General features: G+C 45.1%; 2 protein-coding genes across 2 annotated transcripts in view; both read left to right on the top strand.

The window, feature by feature from the left end:
- The window catches only part of LOC142898370 (NLR family CARD domain-containing protein 3-like), a 417,525-nt gene that overhangs the window by 38,548 nt on the left and 362,151 nt on the right, over positions 1-16,826 (top strand). The window lies entirely within an intron of this gene.
- Positions 1,361-4,188, top strand: LOC142898397 (tripartite motif-containing protein 16-like). The gene has a single exon (XM_076041338.1). The coding sequence runs from the start codon at positions 1,575-1,577 to the stop codon at positions 3,237-3,239; it is 1,665 nt and encodes a 554-aa protein (XP_075897453.1). The 5' UTR covers positions 1,361-1,574; the 3' UTR covers positions 3,240-4,188.

Genomic DNA, 16,826 nt, shown 5'->3' with positions numbered 1-16,826 from the left:
CTTTCATCATCATTCTTTCAAGTGTTGACAGGCTAGGAATACACAAGGCAAGTATCTGAAGAACTGGCTGCGAGGTGGGTCGTGTTTAACGACAATTTCATGGAAAGACATCAGACGCTTATCAACAGGATTATAAAGATCTCCTACTTTTTGTAACCCTTGCTCAGCCCATATTTTAAACCCCCCCTCACCTCCTCCTGGGGGGGAAGAGATCATTTCCCCGTATCGGACTAAATAATGAGAGTGAGGCTGCGTCTTTGAAATATTTCTCAACTAGTTGCCAGACGGTGATCATATTTTTAGTCATAGGATTCTTAGTGTTATTTTGGAGTTTCTTAAAATCTGCTGAGTAAAGGTAAATGGATAAGGGAAGCTTCAGTGAATAACCTTCCATCTCCCTCCACAGCGGCACGTTCTCTTCTGAGAAGTGAAACATCAGTGTTGTCAGTTGCGCAGCCCAGTAATACCAGAATGGCTGTGGGCATTGAAGCCCTCCTCTGTCATACGGCAGGCACAGCAATGATAGGCGCTGCCTGGAGCGTTTATTGTTCCATAAAAACTTGATGAAGAGTGTCTTCAGCTGAGAAAATGGATTGCTGGGAGGTGGCGGAGGTCAACTTTGAAATAAATATAATAGTTTAGGCAGTACATTCATTTTAAGAGTGCTTATTTTCCCCAATAACGACATTGGAAAATCAGCCCATCTATCTCAAGAATTTGACATTTCTTGAATTACTGGTTTATAGTTAGATTCTATGATGTTATCCAGCAGCGGAACAATTTGAATGCCTAAATAAGTGAAGCAGTCGACAACTTTAAATTGAGAAACTACATTAGTTGGATTTTCTCTGTCTTCCTGGTTTAATAACATAATGGATGTTTTAGACTGATTGATTTTATCTGCGCCATATTTAACAATATGTTAAATTATTATTTAAAATAATGTAAATCACTGATCAAGCACACCTAACAATTCAACTACCAATGAATGAGCAGTAGTATGCATGTGATAACATAGATTGAAAAATGAGCCGGAGTGATAGCTCTTCTCTGAATAGACAAGCTAAGCCAGTGTGCTGCTGTCAGCCAGTGAAAATGGAGCGGAGTGGCACCTCTTCACTTTGTTACGCAATCTATGTCAGCGCGCAGCTGAGAGGGAAAGTTGCTGGTGTGTGTGTGTGTGTGTGTGTGTGTGTGTGTGTGTGTGTGTATGTGTGTGTGTGTGTGTGTGTGTGTGTGGCAGCAGCAGCAGCAGCAATGACATCAGCTGCAAATGACGACTCAGATTGTGAACTATGAACTTTGATTCATTGTCTGTCTTCAGCGCCAAGTAAACAAAGTCCTCACACACACACACACGCACACCCTGCCACTCCTCTTCCCGGAATGAGTCAGGAGGTTAGAAGTCCCGCCCCCTGTGCTCCTTGCAGCCAATCACAGCCCTGACTGGTCGTTTCCTCCCCCTCAAGTCAAACTGGTTTCGTTTCTGAGGAAGCAGAACCCAGTCAGCCAGTCAGTCAGTCAGTCAGCCAGTCAGTCAGCCAGTCAGTCAGTCAGTGGCTCTCAGAGGTGAAATGGCTCAGGCAGCAGCTCAGCTGGACCCAGAAACCTTCTCTTGTTCCCTCTGTCTGGATCTTCTGAAGGAACCAGTGGCCACTTCCTGTGGACACAACTACTGCAGGAAGTGTCTCCAACACCACTGGGATGCAGAGGAGGAGAGGAGAGTCTACAGCTGCCCTCAGTGTCGGAGGACCTTCACACCAAGGCCTGTCCTGGAGAAGAACACCCTGTTAGCAGCTCTAGTGGAGACCCTGTCGAAGACTGGACTCCAAGATGCTCCTGCTGATCACTGCTATGCTGGAGCTGGAGATGTGGCCTGTGATGTCTGCACTGGGAGGAAACTGAAGGCCCTCAAGTCCTGTCTGGTCTGTCGGGCCTCCTACTGTGACTCTCACCTCCAGCCTCATCGTCAGTCTTCAACATTTAAGAAGCACAAGCTGGTGGAACCCAGCCAGCAGCTCCAGGAGAACATCTGCCCTCGTCATGATGAGGTGATGAAGATGTTCTGCCGCACTGATCAGAAGATCATCTGTGGTTTATGCTGTGTGGATGATCATAAAGGTCACGACACAGTGGCAGCAGCAGCAGAGAGGACTGAGAGGCAGAGAGAGCTGGAGGAGACCAGGCAGAAGATCCAGCAGAAGATCCAGCACACAGAGGAAGACCTGAAGGTGCTTCAGAAGGAGGTGGAGTCCATCAACGGCTCTGCTGATAAAGCAGTGAACGACAGCGAGAAGATCCTCACCCAGATGATCCATCTGCTGGAGAAAAGACGCTCTGAGGTGCAGCAGCAGGTCAGATCCACACAGGGGGCAGCAGTGAGTGGAGTCAAAGAGCTTGAGAAGAAGCTGGAGCAGGAGATGATGGAGCTGAAGAGGAGAGACGCTGAGCTGGAGAAGATCTCACACACACTGGACCACAGCCAGTTTCTCCACAGGTTCTCCTCACTGCCAGCACTCAGTGCGTCTCCAGACTCCTCCAGCCTGGAGATCCGTCCTCTGAGATACTTTGAGGACGTGGCAGCAGCTGTGACCAAGCTGAGAGATGAAATACAGCAAGTTCTGATGGAGACTCAGACAAACATCTCATGCACAGTGAGCTACGTTCATGTTCTACTGAAGGTACCAGAACCCAGGAGCAGAGAGGACTTCCTCAGATATTCACCTCAAATCACTCTGGATCCAAACACAGTGAACAAACATCTGTCATTATCTGAGGAGAACAGAAAAGTGAAAAACATGTTGGGAGTTCATTCTTATTGTGATCATCCAGACAGATTCACTGCCTCGCCTCAAGTCCTGAGTAGAGAAGGTCTGACTGGACGATGTTACTGGGAGGTGGAGTGGAGAGGGTGGGTTGATGTAGCAGTGGCCTACAGGAACATCAGCAGAGCAGGAAGGTCAAAGGAAAGTAGATTTGGATGCAATGACAAATCCTGGAGTTTATATTGTTACCCAGGTAGATATGGGTTTAGTCACAACAACATCAGGACTGATGTCTCAGGTCCTGAGTCCTCCAGAGTGGGAGTGTACCTGGACCACAGAGCAGGTCTGCTGTCCTTCTACAGCGTCTCTGGAACCATGGAGCTCCTCCACAGAGTCCAGACCTCCTTCACTCAGCCGCTACATGTTGGACTTTATGTTGGTCCAGGTTGTTCAGCTGAGTTGATGAAAGTGTGACTGAAGTCGTCAGAGAGACTCTGAGCTGAATTCTCACCTTTGATTCTTCTTCTGTCTTCACCTTTGTTGCCCAGTGTCTCCGGCTGTCAATCACAGGGTGGGCGGGGCCTGGACGCCACTTCCTGTTTGTGCTCCTGGTGACTGTTGTCCACCTGATGTTTGTCTCCACGGCTGCTGGATGTTTGTGCCACGTTGTTCCTCTTCCTCTGCAGCCCATTCATCCCACAGATTAATAATGTGTCATTAGTCCACATGACAACTTTATTACTGTGGAAACACAGCTGAGGTCTGCTTCCACTCTGGACCTTTCACCGCTGACCTTTGACCTTTCAACAACTCATCCATCTGATCAACCTTCTGACTGTTGATCCGTTTGTCAACAATCAGATGAATGCATGTAAATATTGTGAGAGAATTTTGTCTTTTGATTCTGCTTGTTGGCTCAATGTGACAATAGTCAATCAATAAGTCATGAAATATGCCATCAGTCTGTATTGCACAACAATGTCAAGTCAATGATCAAGTGTTGAATTGAAGCAATAAAGCAACAAGACAATCCAGACAGCAGTGGGAGTGTTTCCTGGCAGTGAACTGGTGCCATCAATGAGCTGACGTGACTGATGTCAGGCTGCAGTACCAGCTGCTCACCACAGGGGGGAGGCAGAGAGTCAGCAGGAACTCAGCACAAGGTCAAAAGTCAACTAACAGTTAGCAAAGCAGCTTCATCTGCTGCTCAGCAAAAACAGGGGAAAAAAAGTGTGCACGCATGCACACACACTCACACACACACACACACACACACACACACACACGCGCACACACACACCACTATTTTACAGAACAACTAGAGAACGGGTACTTTACTGACTCACATTGTATTTACTTTATTGCATCATAACACCCATGATCATGTGAATTCATATATAGTGATTATATAATGCTATATTAATAAATCATATAAAATATAATATACGACTATATTATATTATATTATATTATATGCATTTCTAGCTTCGGCCTTTAGCGACGTCATATTTAATCAACCCTAAATTAACACAAAATGAGCTTCAACTCTTGTCCAAACTGCACCAATAAACTGAACATTGTCTCCAATTCAATGCACCACGGTTTATAGATTTGAAATTGCAGATGGTTCTGCAACTAAATCTTTATATTCTTCTTCAAGTATTACGGCTTCACCGTGGTGGCAACTGGATCTCCAGGTTGAGTTCAGTCTTCGAGGTTCTCAGGGCTTCTTATCCAATCACAGGATGCTTACGTGTGAAGTTCAGCGTAAAGCCAGCTAGCTGACCTTGCCATCGGAGACTCCAGATCTGATTGGCTATTGCTACTAACTGCTCAGTGGTCTAGTCAGTCCCTCCAGAAAAACGGCACTATGCGATGGCGTAATTCAAGGCATAATCAGTCAAAGTACGCGTAATCATGCGGGGGGGGGGGTCGCATTTTTCCAAAGACACTTTCGCCGCATAAATCTCCGATTTCCGAGCAAAATATGCGAGGTTTGCGTAATTTTATAATCCCCCCATTTTTTGTTCACTTGACTCAAGCGCAACCATTTTCCTCCCGTTCCTTTGAGAACGTTATTTGCAAAAAGCGAAGAAGACGAAGAAGAAAAAGAAGACGAAGAAGAAAAACAACAACCAATCAAAACCTCAAAGCCTTGGTCTTCCTTTACCACTGTCGCAACCCCATCTGAGTGCCTGCACGCGTGGATTTATGAGACGGTTTCCGACGGGTTCCCGATGTGAGTCGCGCATGCGATTACGAACCGAGACTTTTTCGATATTTCCTGATTTATGACATTAGATTAATATGCGTTGTGCATGCACCATTTCAACTGGGGAACATTTAACGTCCGTCGCAGATGGAATCTACTGCGATTTAAAGCACATTAGTAGGTAGAGCTGGAATGTGCCGTCTTTCTAAAAATAATATAATATAATATAATTTGAATCAAAAATAAAAACATTTCATCACTCTGTGATTGAAATATATGTCATATTAATTTATGTTAATATTAATATATATGTATAAATATTAACAGTAGTTATTAATTAATAACTTAGACAGTTTGCGCCCCCCCATCCCCCGACACACAAACACACAGCAACTATGTTTTATAATGTGCGTCAAAACTCCCAGCAGACCGCGCAATAAGAGTTGACACTTTGTTCAGGTTTGCACTTATTTCAGCATCTGTTTTGCCACCTCTTTGAAATACAAAGTACATTTTATTTTATCGTTTCAATGTATTGTTTGCTCCATTGTTTTGTAAGTACGAGACATCTCTAAGGTCTGACATAAAAGATGAGAACTTGATTATTCTCAGCACTTTCTGTCATTTAGTATTCTTTATAATCATAGGAGGAGTGATGGCCGATCGAGGCTTTGTTGAAGCTTCGACACTTGATTAAAAAAAATGGTTCATTACTCGAGGCTTCAATGACACAGTGCTCGAGGAGGTCATCTAGTGGTCAATAATATGAAGTGCAATGGAAAGGTGTTGATTGTTTGAGTGTTTGATTCACCATGCATTCTTGTTGGACAACACTACATGGTTGTATGGTTCAATGCTGACACAATAAAATAAAAATGAAAAATGAAGACAATGTCTCTTATTTGGCACGACTGATTGTAGTAGACTATAACTCTATACTTAGCCTGACAGTTTGTGCAATGAATTATATTATATCCTAAAACAAGACTAAATAGCCCATAGTTTAAAAATATGTTCAATAGTAAGTGTTCAGTGGGTCACATGTCAAATGTGATCTATTTAAAATGTAGAATAGATGAGCTAAATAACACATATATAATACGCATTGATGGGAATGGAACTGTCGCCTCAGTCTTGCAAGTCCAAGATTGTCATGATGTACCACAAACCCAAATCACACTGCCTTTTTTTCATCTGAGCTGTGTGAGTAGCGTTAGCGTCTACACACTGTGATTCCTCATCAACTCCCACCAATTTGCATGTTACGGAGCTTAACACTGTCAAACCAAACCCCTGTCGATCAATTCTCCATTGACTTCGAAAGCTCAACTCAGCTCTGAGTCGAGACAACCAAACCAGTGATAGGGTTTCCATACTTCATGAAGCAGTGCACTGGTTTATGCTGTACGTCATCAACCATGTGATTCTTCCTAACCAAAACAGCACTTCTGACTGTATCATGGAGGCATAGAAAAATAGGACTGTATAGCAATTTTCTGTTTGACTGCACGAGATGAGTGTATGGTTTCCAGTGGATATCATGATTATAATAATAATAATAATAATAATAATAATAATAATAATAATAACATTATTATTATTATTATTCTTAGTATTATTATTATTATTATTATTATTATTATTATTATTATTATTATTATTATTATTATTAATAACAAGAAGAAGAAGAAGAAGAAGAAGAAGAAGAAGAAGAAGAAGAAGAAGAAAAAGAAAAAGAAGAAGAAGATTTTTTTGATTTTTACAATCACATTTATTTACAAAATACAGGCTAAAAACTTATGCACCTTTCCTAACATAAATAAATGATTAAAACAAAGAATTAAATGAACTAAAAAAAAATGAAATAATGAACAACAACACAAAAACAAAACCCAAACCAAAAGAGACAACCCATTCAAAACAAAACGAAATAAAAATAAAATATTAAATAAATAAATACATAAATAGACAAATAAAAATAAAAACACACACAAAAAAAACACAAACACAAATCAAAAGCCTAAAAAAAGAAAACATTCAATATTTTAGTGCATCAGAAAAAAATAACTTATTGTTTAAAATAGCACACAAAGTATTCTTGTGGCACCAGATTTTTTGGAAAGCGTCAAGGTCTTTCACCATTTTAAAAAAAGAAAACTCGAGGTGGATTCGGGAACGCAGGTTGCGGCGCCACACCATTGTTGCATCATCGCTACCGAGACATTCTATTTTATTTTTCCTTGAGATGTAAATTGCCATTTTCGCTTCTCCAATAATAAAATTTAAAAGTTGCCACATTTCTTTGTTTTTTTTGCTGTAGCCCGTACCATAAATACAATTTGTGATTGTAAAACTCTGATTAAAAGAACTAAAAACATTTGTTAAAACAATAAAAAATGCAGTGAGTCTAAAACAATCAATAAAAATGTGAAAAACCGTTTCGCTGGAGTCGCAGAAGGGGCACTGGTTGGACACAGCAGGGTTAATGATGGAGATGAAAGCATTGGAGGCAATGGCCCCATGCAGGATCCGCCACTGAAGATCTCCTGTTCTTTTCTTCAGTGGCGGCTTGTACAGGACCCTCCAGTGGGGTGTACCGTCCAGTCTTTTACTCCAAGCACACGTTGTTCTTTTCCCCAGAGTCTTTTGGTTAAAAACTTGGACGCACACTTTATAGAGGTCCTTCTTCTTAGTGTGACCAAGGCGAAGGGATGTGGTCTTCAGTAGAGGGCCTTCGGTCTCAAGGCGAGGGGTGATTCTTACAGCCGGGAAGGGTTCTGTGGTGTCTGGCTCTGTGCCTGACTCCAGCTGCACGAGGAGACTGCGTTCTCCAGGGGATAGTCTCTGCCTCCACAGCTGGAGCAGTCTCTCCGTCATCCTGGCGGACTGCAGGCCCAGCACACTTCCCACAGTCTGGTGGTCGCCAAGGGTCGGTCCTGCCGCTCGGACCAGGCGCTGCAAGTCCACGGTGTTTGTCCTGAGCAGAGCAGCCGTCAACCCGGGCGTCGCACCACTAGAAATGTCCAATCTGGCACCATGAATGAGCGGTTCTTTTAAAAGCCAGAACAGAGAATCTGCGGTGTTTTTTTCTTTGCTGCTTCTAAAAAAGGCCCATACTTTAAAAACACTTTGATAAAAAGGAGGAATCCCATTTAACTTTAAAAAATTGGAATCTATTAAAAACAGAGCAGTATACAGTCCCAGTTGACTCACCTCTCTGAAGATGCAGCTGGCCACACCCCTCCACACCAGGTCTGTTGGACCAGTCAGGAAGCGCTGGAGAAAGTGCAGCCTGAAAGCTGCAGTCCTGCTGGCCAGGTGGATGAGGCCCTGTCCCCCCTCCTCTCTCGGTAAAAACAGCACCCCCTGTGGCACCCAATGCTTTTCATCCCAAAAAAAATCTATGACTTTTTCTTGGATTCTGACCATAAGTCCAGCTGGAGGATCCAGACAGGACAGTCGGTGCCACAGGAGGGACGCGACTAGGTTGTTTAAAACCAGAACTCTGCCTCTATAGGACATCTGTGGGAGCAACCATTTCCATTTTTTTATTCTTTGTTCAATTTTTTCCTCCACTCCTTCCCAGTTTTTTTTCACCATGGCCTCGTTTCCGAGGAAGACCCCAAGGTACTTTAGCCCCTCTGTCTTCCAGGCCAGGTTCTGGGGAAGGGTTGGGAGGCCACTTGCCCACTTCCCAACAGCAATTGCCTCACTCTTGCTCCAATTAACTTTTGCGGCAGACATTTTATTATATTTATCAGTTAAAATGGTTAAAATATCAACATCGTTTTGGCTTTTAACTAAAACAATGACATCATCCGCATAAGCAGATAAAACAATGTTGCTATTAAAACCAGGTAAAACCAACCATTAATATTAAAACGTATTTTTGAGAGGAGAGGTTCTAGGGAGAGTGCATAGAGCATCCCAGACAGAGCACAGCCCTGCCGGACGCCCCTCTGCACCCTGAAGGGAGCACACAAACTGCCGTTGAATTTCAGTAGACTCTCAATGTCACTGTACAACACACGGATCATGGCAATGAAGCCAGGGCTGAACCCAAACCTCCCCATGACTTTCCAGAGGAAGCTGTGTTCAACCCGGTCAAACGCCTTTTCCTGGTCTAGCGAAATGAGACCAGTGTCAATACCCAATGAGCTGGAGACCTCCAAAACATCCCGAATTAGGTAGACGTTGTCTACCATGGACCTGCCGGGTACACAGTAGGTCTGGTCCCGGTGGATGACCTGCTCCATGGCTCTTCCCAGCCTGGAGGCCAACGTTTTGGACAGTATTTTATAGTCCACGCAGAGAAGGGACACCGGGCGCCAGTTCTTAATCTCCTGCAGTTGTCCTTTTTTAGGAAGGAGAGTCACCAATGCTCTTCGACAGGAGAGAGGGAGGGAACCACTGTCCAAGCTTTGGTTCAGAACCTGGAGCAGGTCAGCTCCTAGAATGTCCCAGTACTCGTTGTAGAATTCAACGGTGAGTCCGTCGATCCCCGGGGATCTCCGTCCCTGCATGCACTTCAGGGCAGCCGTTAATTCCTCCAGCTGCAGAGGGTGGTCCAGCTGTGCATTGATGTCAGCTGACACCTGCGGTAGAGCTCTGAGAAAGTCTTCCTCCAGTTCAAAGTCTTCCTCATACTCCGATGAGTAAAGCTGGGAGAAGAACTGTGTGGCTCTGCTCCTGATCTCCTGGGGCTCGGTCAGCTCCTGCCCGGTGTCCGTCAGCAGGCAGTGGATGGCCTTGTGCTGTCCGTTCTTCTTCTCCAGGCCGAAGAAGTAGCCAGAGGGAGCATCCATCTCCGAGATGTTCTGGATCCGGGACCGGACCAGCGCCCCCTGTACCCTTGAGTCCAACAGGCTGGCTAAAGCCATCTTTTTGGAGTTGAGGACTTCAATGTGTCCTTGATTTCCTGTGGAATAGCCAAGCGCTTCTAATTCCACTATTTCACTCTCCAGGTCTTTGATTGATCTACATGTATACTGTGTGACATTGAGAGTGTACTGCTGACAGAGTAGTTTCATTTGTACTTTTCCATGGTCCCACCACTGGCTAAGACTACTAAAATCAGATATTTGATTTTTAAAACCACACCAGAAAAATTTTAACACTTCTTTAAAACCTTTATCTAAAATCAAAGCAGAATTAAAATGCCAGTAGGCGCTCTTTGGTAAAATATTTTTTAGTATGACATCACATAAAACCAGAGTGATCAGAAAAAACGGATGGCACAATCCTACAATCTTTAAAAACATTAAAATGATGCTTAAAACAATAAAACCTGTCTAACCTCGCTAGAGAGACCCTGTTCTCTCTCAGGTGGGACCAGGTGTACTGACGACAGTCTGCATGCATCCTCCTCCACACATCCACCAGGTCATGGGAGTAGACCAGCTGCTTCAGAGTGTGCTGGGAAGCTGGATGTGGCTCTGTGTGGTTGCGGTCTAAAAACTCATCTTCAGTACAATTAAAATCCCCGCCCAAAATTAAATAATCCTCCGAGCCGCAGCTGTTTAATTTATTATTAACAATTTCTAAAAACCTCTTCCTCTCTGCTCCATGGTTTGGTGCGTAAATGTTCATAAAAAACAGATTAAAACTGTGGAGCTTGGCTTTGACCAGCAGGCATCTCCCCTTCACCACCTGCTCTACCTCCACCGAGGATGGAGAGAACCTCTTTGAGAGGAGGATGCCCACTCCTCCACTTGCTGTGGTGTTGTGGCTTAAAAACACCCTGCCCTCCCACTCCTTCTCCCAGCACCCCTCAATACTTGGGTCACTGTGGACCTCTTGAAGAAATAAAGTGTTCAAGTGCTTTCTTCTTGCTGTGTCCAACACAAGTGCCCTCTTTTTTGGTTCTCTGGCTCCATTCACATTGAGCGTTCCAATTTTTAAAACCTCCATGTTTGGGATTAAAAAATAAAAAGCACAAAAATTAAGAAATAAAAACACAGATAAAAATAAAATCCCTGTCATCATTTTAAAAATGTATTTCTTTTCGGACTCGTATAAGGTGCTTTTTTAACCTGAAGATTTCTTGCTCAGTTAAATCTGATGAACTTTTGTTTTTTATTTTTATTTTTATTACATGCTTGGCAGACAGAAAAAAAGTGACTTTGTCAGGAAAGTGCTTGTCAATGTTCAGGTTTTTAACTCCTTTTGTTTTTTGCAAGAAGCTTTTTATCATCTTTGCTGAATAAAAATGTTTTTCTCTGTTAGCTAGAGGTGTTGTTAAAACTATTTGAGAGAGCGACAATTCGCTGCAGTCCGATATGGCGCCCTCACTGTCACTGCTGTCTTCAGCAGCAGCTCCAGCCCCCAGTCTACCAGTTTTCCCTCCCCCCTCATTTGACACTGTCTGCTTCCTTTTGCTGCGTCTCTGAGACGCAGCAGTTTTCAATTCTGGTGTTTCAAACAGACCACCCGGTTTTTCAGTCACACAAGACCCACCACCAGTTCTCTCATCCACACCACCCAGTGCTTCAAACACACCTCCACCCACTATCATGTCCTCTGAAGGATCTTTTTCTTTTCTTTTTCCCTCACCTGATTCTTCTACCTCACCCGTTTCCCTCACCTCACCTATCTCTCTCACCACACCCGCACCCAACTCTGCAACCTTCCCTGATTCCTCCACCTCACCTGTCTCCCTCACCTCATCTGCTTCCACCACCCCACCATTTTCCCTCACCTGTCTCCCTCACCACACCCGCACCCAGCTCCGCTGCCTTCCCTGATTCCTCCACCTCACCCGTCTCCCCTCCCTGACTCCCTGACCCACCTGTCTCTCCCAACTCACCCTCTTCCATCTCCTCGACCTCTCCACCTTCGTTCTCTCTCACCTCCTGCTCCTTCGCTCCCTCTTCCCTGCTCGGGCCAGCGGCCCCCCCTTGTCCCCGGAGTTTCTCCCTCGTGGAGCGGGGACGGGCTTTCCGCTCGGAGCTGCCGCAGCCGCGACTGCCGCACCGCCGACCGGACCCGTCGCGTCAGCACCCGCCCGGTTCGGACAGGCTCTGACGAGGTGTCCCTCCGCCCCACAGCCGAAGCATTTTACCTCCGATGATGTGGCAAACAGAGTATAATCGAAGTCATCCACTCGTACGATGAATCGAGAGTTGAACTCTTCCGCCCTGTTGTTTAATATCATGTAAACCTGCCGCCTGTGCGGCACCACATGGCGAAGCAGCGGAGATTTACACCCAGAAAGCAACTTTCTGATCGGGGAGACCAGCTTACCGTGGCGGGACAGTTTTTGGAGCAGGAACTCGTCGCTGATGAAGGGGGGGACGTTGGACAGGGTGATCCGGGCTGCCGGCTGTGTGAGCGGCTGCACCGCCTCGAACAGCCCGTTCACCGTCACCCCGGTCTCCACCAGCAACTTTACCTGCTCCACCCTCTCTAAAAACAGGACCACAGCTCGGTTCATTGGGGCTGCCGACTTTACCGAGCTGTGTCCGATCCGCTCCCCCACGGCTAACGCTACGTCTTCTACGTTGCAGGAGGAGCCGGCACCTAGCTTGATGCCGTGCTTCCTCGACAGGGAGGGGAACCCTGCAGCCGCCATGACGGCGCACCTGGTCTCCTCCTCCCGACCAGACGGCGTCTGGCCGCAAAACACGACAAAACAAACACTAAAACTAAACTAACTCACACTAAAATAAACTACACAAATACACAAAACCAACCACCAAAGTGTAAAGAATAGAAAAGGTTATAGGTAGCACAATCGCTTCCAATTTTCTCTCTCCCTCTCACACTCCTTCCACTCAGAAGAAGAAGAAGAAGAAAAAGAAGACTCCAAAGATAAAGGTTTGCAAGTCTCCATGCGTGAGGTTTAATAGTGCATGTCATTCAACAGTAGCCTGGACGCTATGAGACCCAGAATGAACAACCTGCTGCAGTCTGCGCACTAAATTCAGATGATGTTCATTCTCATGAGTATTTTTATTCATTGACTTTATTTCATTCATTTGTATTTGTGTGATGAAGGATGTGTGACATTTACACTTATTGTCATTTATAGATCTCATTGTTTCTCTGCTCTTGTTCACTTTGAACTATTTGAATAAAATAACATCAGTAATGTGATGTTGTGGTTGGGGAAGGGGGGGGGGGTTCACCCAAGGCCCAATAGGACTTTATGCATAACTCAGAAGATGTATCCCACATGTAGATATATGTAGACTAGATCAGGGCTCCAGCTGCCATTTCCAAACTCATCCAGACAAACTGAATCTCATGCAATCAATGTCTCGCATTTGAGCTCACAGCTTTCATGTCAAACGCTTCACATTAGGAATAAGTGACAATACAATGTGATGTCATGTCATTAAGTGAGACGTTAGCATGGTTCTACCTCCTATTAACAGGAGTTGGAGGTTTGCTCATCCTACTGTAGGTGGCGCATTATGACAGGAAAGTCATGAAGGACAGACAGACAGCGGTGATGAGTGGCAGATGAGTGACAGGGGAAGCAAACTGTGTCAGAGTGGCAGCATTGCAGGCAGCATCTGTACAAGAAGAAACTATCCAAAGAAGAAGTCAGCCATGAAGCTCTCTGGACTGGGCTGTATTAAGGTCAGCATCAATACACAATGGAAGGAAATGGCTCATGGCACTCCAACAAGGCCGTGGACATGACTTTGATTGTTCACTCACAACACATCTTCTCCACATTTGTTCTAAAGTGCACATTCTGCTGAGGGAGGAGGGGCCAAAAAAATGCACTAAATTCATCAACATTTCAGCACAGTGACAAACACAATGAAATGATGGAAACTAAACCACACACATTGCATAGATCTGCCATCAGTCTAAGCAATGTATGCTAGAAATCAACGCAATCAGCAAAAGGCCATTCAAAACATAGCACAGATATAGATTAGACAGACAGCTGCACACTCAACACATAGTCAGTGTTCAGCATTCAGAGGAGAATTAACACTGTCACCAGATGTCAACAGCTGATATATATTCAACATTTCAGAGCTGCCCATAGTGTACAAATGACTGTGATAGCAGCGACTGTATGAAGTGGTCATGACCAGAACAGCTGAATACGGCCGTTTCCATGTTGCTCAGCGAAACACTTTCCAAATGTATCTCCATCTGATGCTTTAGTGCCTTTTGATTGACTGCTGAGTGCAGGCAAACTCTCTCTCTCTCTCTCTCTCTCTCTCTCTCTCTCTCTCTCTCAGCAGCAGCAGACAGGGCCGCAAAGAAAAAGAAATACAGTCTGAGTGAAGCACTGGAGCTGTGGGCTACCACCATCACCAACAATTGAAGCCTCCAGTGCTAACCAGGGGTTGTTGTTGTGAGCTAGCTCAATGCTTAGGTTAGCAAATACCAATGTCCTAACTCACCACAACGGCATAGCAACAGAACATGGGAGAGGCTCCCGGTGTTGGTGACCGCCAAGTATTGGCCCACGGCTCCAGCGCTTCTCTCCAACTGTTTCCTTTCTTTTACGGTCCTGGTAACTAGAGTTGCCAAGGGTCCCGTAAAATACAGGATTGTTCCGTATTTGGCAACTAAAAGACCTGTCCCGTACTGAACTGATAGGGGATGCCATTTGTCCTGTATTTTTTGGGTCGTGGAAGAAATGACAGCTCGTTATGGTGATTCTCAGTCACTCGCTCACTTGCAGACTGCGTGCGCGCCTTGCACGGCTACACACACAAGCTTAAAGAAGGGACAGTTATCTTGAGCTATGGAAGCAGGAGCAAGGCACTCTTTCTGTACTGTTCCTGTGCTTACCTTACCACAAGAAAAACGAGAAGCAGAGGAGAAGCCATGGGAGCCCTGACACAGTTCACCATTGTCATTCCTACCTGTTCTTCTTCAGCTGTCTCTCTTCTTCATGGGTATTTATAGCAGTGACAAGGCAAACGTCAGTCATTATAACGTCTCTCCATCCAGTGTTGTGCAGCACGGTTGAAGAAGTAAGTTCTTTATTTTGTCATTCATTTGCACTGTTTGCTGACTGCTGTTGGTCTGCAGGTCATTTAACCTGCATGTTCATTGAAACCTCCTCTAGTTCTCCAGTCAACTATTGTCTTCATTCTGAGGCTACTGGTGCAATTCCTCCAATCAAATAATGAACACATGTGTGGAGGAGGGAGACAGCAGTTAACAGAAGCCCTCAGCAAACAACGAAAGGATGAGTGTGTGTGAATCAATAACCTGACCGGCCTCCTTATGTTTTAACTTTCAATGTATTCTATATTGTTGTCTGTTGTTTGAAATGATACTCTTCCTATGTTGACATTTGACTTTGGATTTATTGTAGATGATGGCAGTGGAACTCTGTTCAAGCCCTTTGGGCTTCGTTCCCTCCTTGCACAGTTTTAAATTGTGCTGAATAAATAAATACAAATACAAATATATGTGAGTGCAGGTGATGGTGTCAATGTTCAAATGTTTCTTGACAATGACAGAGGGGAATCTTTTTTTCCCTGGTCCTGTCCGGCCATCATGACCAGCAGAAGTGTGTCTGAATGTCTTCATGATGGCTGGCAACAATGTACAAGTGTTGTGTAAAAAAAAACAACAGATATTAGTTTACATAGTTAATGATCCAAAAGTGAACTCATTCAAATGGTAAACAGATGAAAACAACCAGAAAAAAGAATAAAATAAATACACATCCAAAATAAATACCGAAATAAGCAAATACAATAATACAAGCATATATAAGTAAGACAATAAACTATGTGAATGTTCACTTGCGCATGAGTGTACAGATGTGTGTGTATGGGTGTGCCAGTGTACCTGTGTGTGTATGCCTAAATGTGTATAAGTCTATGTGTGTGATTGCATGTGTGTGTATGTGTGTGTGGTATCAGTGCGTCACTGGCAGTGAGCTGCTAGTTAGCGTAGCCACCGAGGCTGCAGTGCACCACGCCAGGCAATGGGCCGTGTGGGGGGGGGACCCTGAGAACGACGTACCCCCTGCAAAGCCGGTGGGGAAGAGGTCCAGAGCAGTGAGCCCCACTGGCCAGAGGCCACCAGCCCCCCAAAGAGCCAGAGGGCTGGGAGGCAGACACACCTGGACGGAGGGACACCACCCGGGGAGGACAGGGAGCACAGCCTGACCCCCGGATGGTGACCCCCTGGCCAAGAGAGTACCAGAACCATGCCCTGGACCAGAACCCAGCTCCTTCACCCACTGGAAGAGACAAGGCAGGACAGAGAGGCTGGTCACATGGAGCAGCCTCTGAAAGACTGCTTTGACTCCACAGACTGGGACGCATTGCAGGGCTCTCACAACCACAACATGGACCAGATGGTTGACTGCACTATGGACTTTAGAAACTTCTGTATGGACGCTGTTGTTCCAGTTGGATCTGGACGCTGCTTTGCCAACAACAAGCCCTGGAGAACCAGTCTAAGTCAAGGAGGCGAAGGAGCAGCACAGAAGGAAAAATGAAGAAAGGATGCAGAACAACAATATGAGGGAGGTGTGGGAGAGGATGACGACCATCAGTGGCTGCAGCTCAAAGAGAGACGGCCACTGTTAGAAAGCTCCCAGACATGTGTTGTTTAGTGGTCACCACTTGGGGGCGGTTTTGTACCTCTGTTGGCCACCGTCATTCCCACTTGTTCTTCTTCCGCTGTCTCTCTTCTTCGTGGGTGTTTCCAGCAGTACAACTTCAGTCACTATAACTCTCTCCGTCTCTCCGTTCAGTGTTGTGCAGCACGGTTGTTTCTATGAGTATCATTGAAGAAGTGAGTTCTTTATTTTGTCATTCATTTGATTCGTTTGCTGACTGCTGTTGCTCTGTTGCTGATTTAGTCTATTAGTTCACTTGGGCTTGATTGGGATCCACCACCTGTGTAGTGCC

The sequence above is a fragment of the Nelusetta ayraudi genome, unplaced genomic scaffold, assembly GCF_046127955.1.
Source record: "Nelusetta ayraudi isolate G7.1 ecotype Tasmania unplaced genomic scaffold, CSIRO-AGI_Nayr_v1 ptg000064l, whole genome shotgun sequence".
Taxonomy (NCBI): Eukaryota; Metazoa; Chordata; class Actinopteri; order Tetraodontiformes; family Monacanthidae; genus Nelusetta; species Nelusetta ayraudi.
The sequence above is the reverse complement of the archived record's forward strand: the minus strand, read 5'-3'. Positions and strand labels throughout refer to the sequence as shown.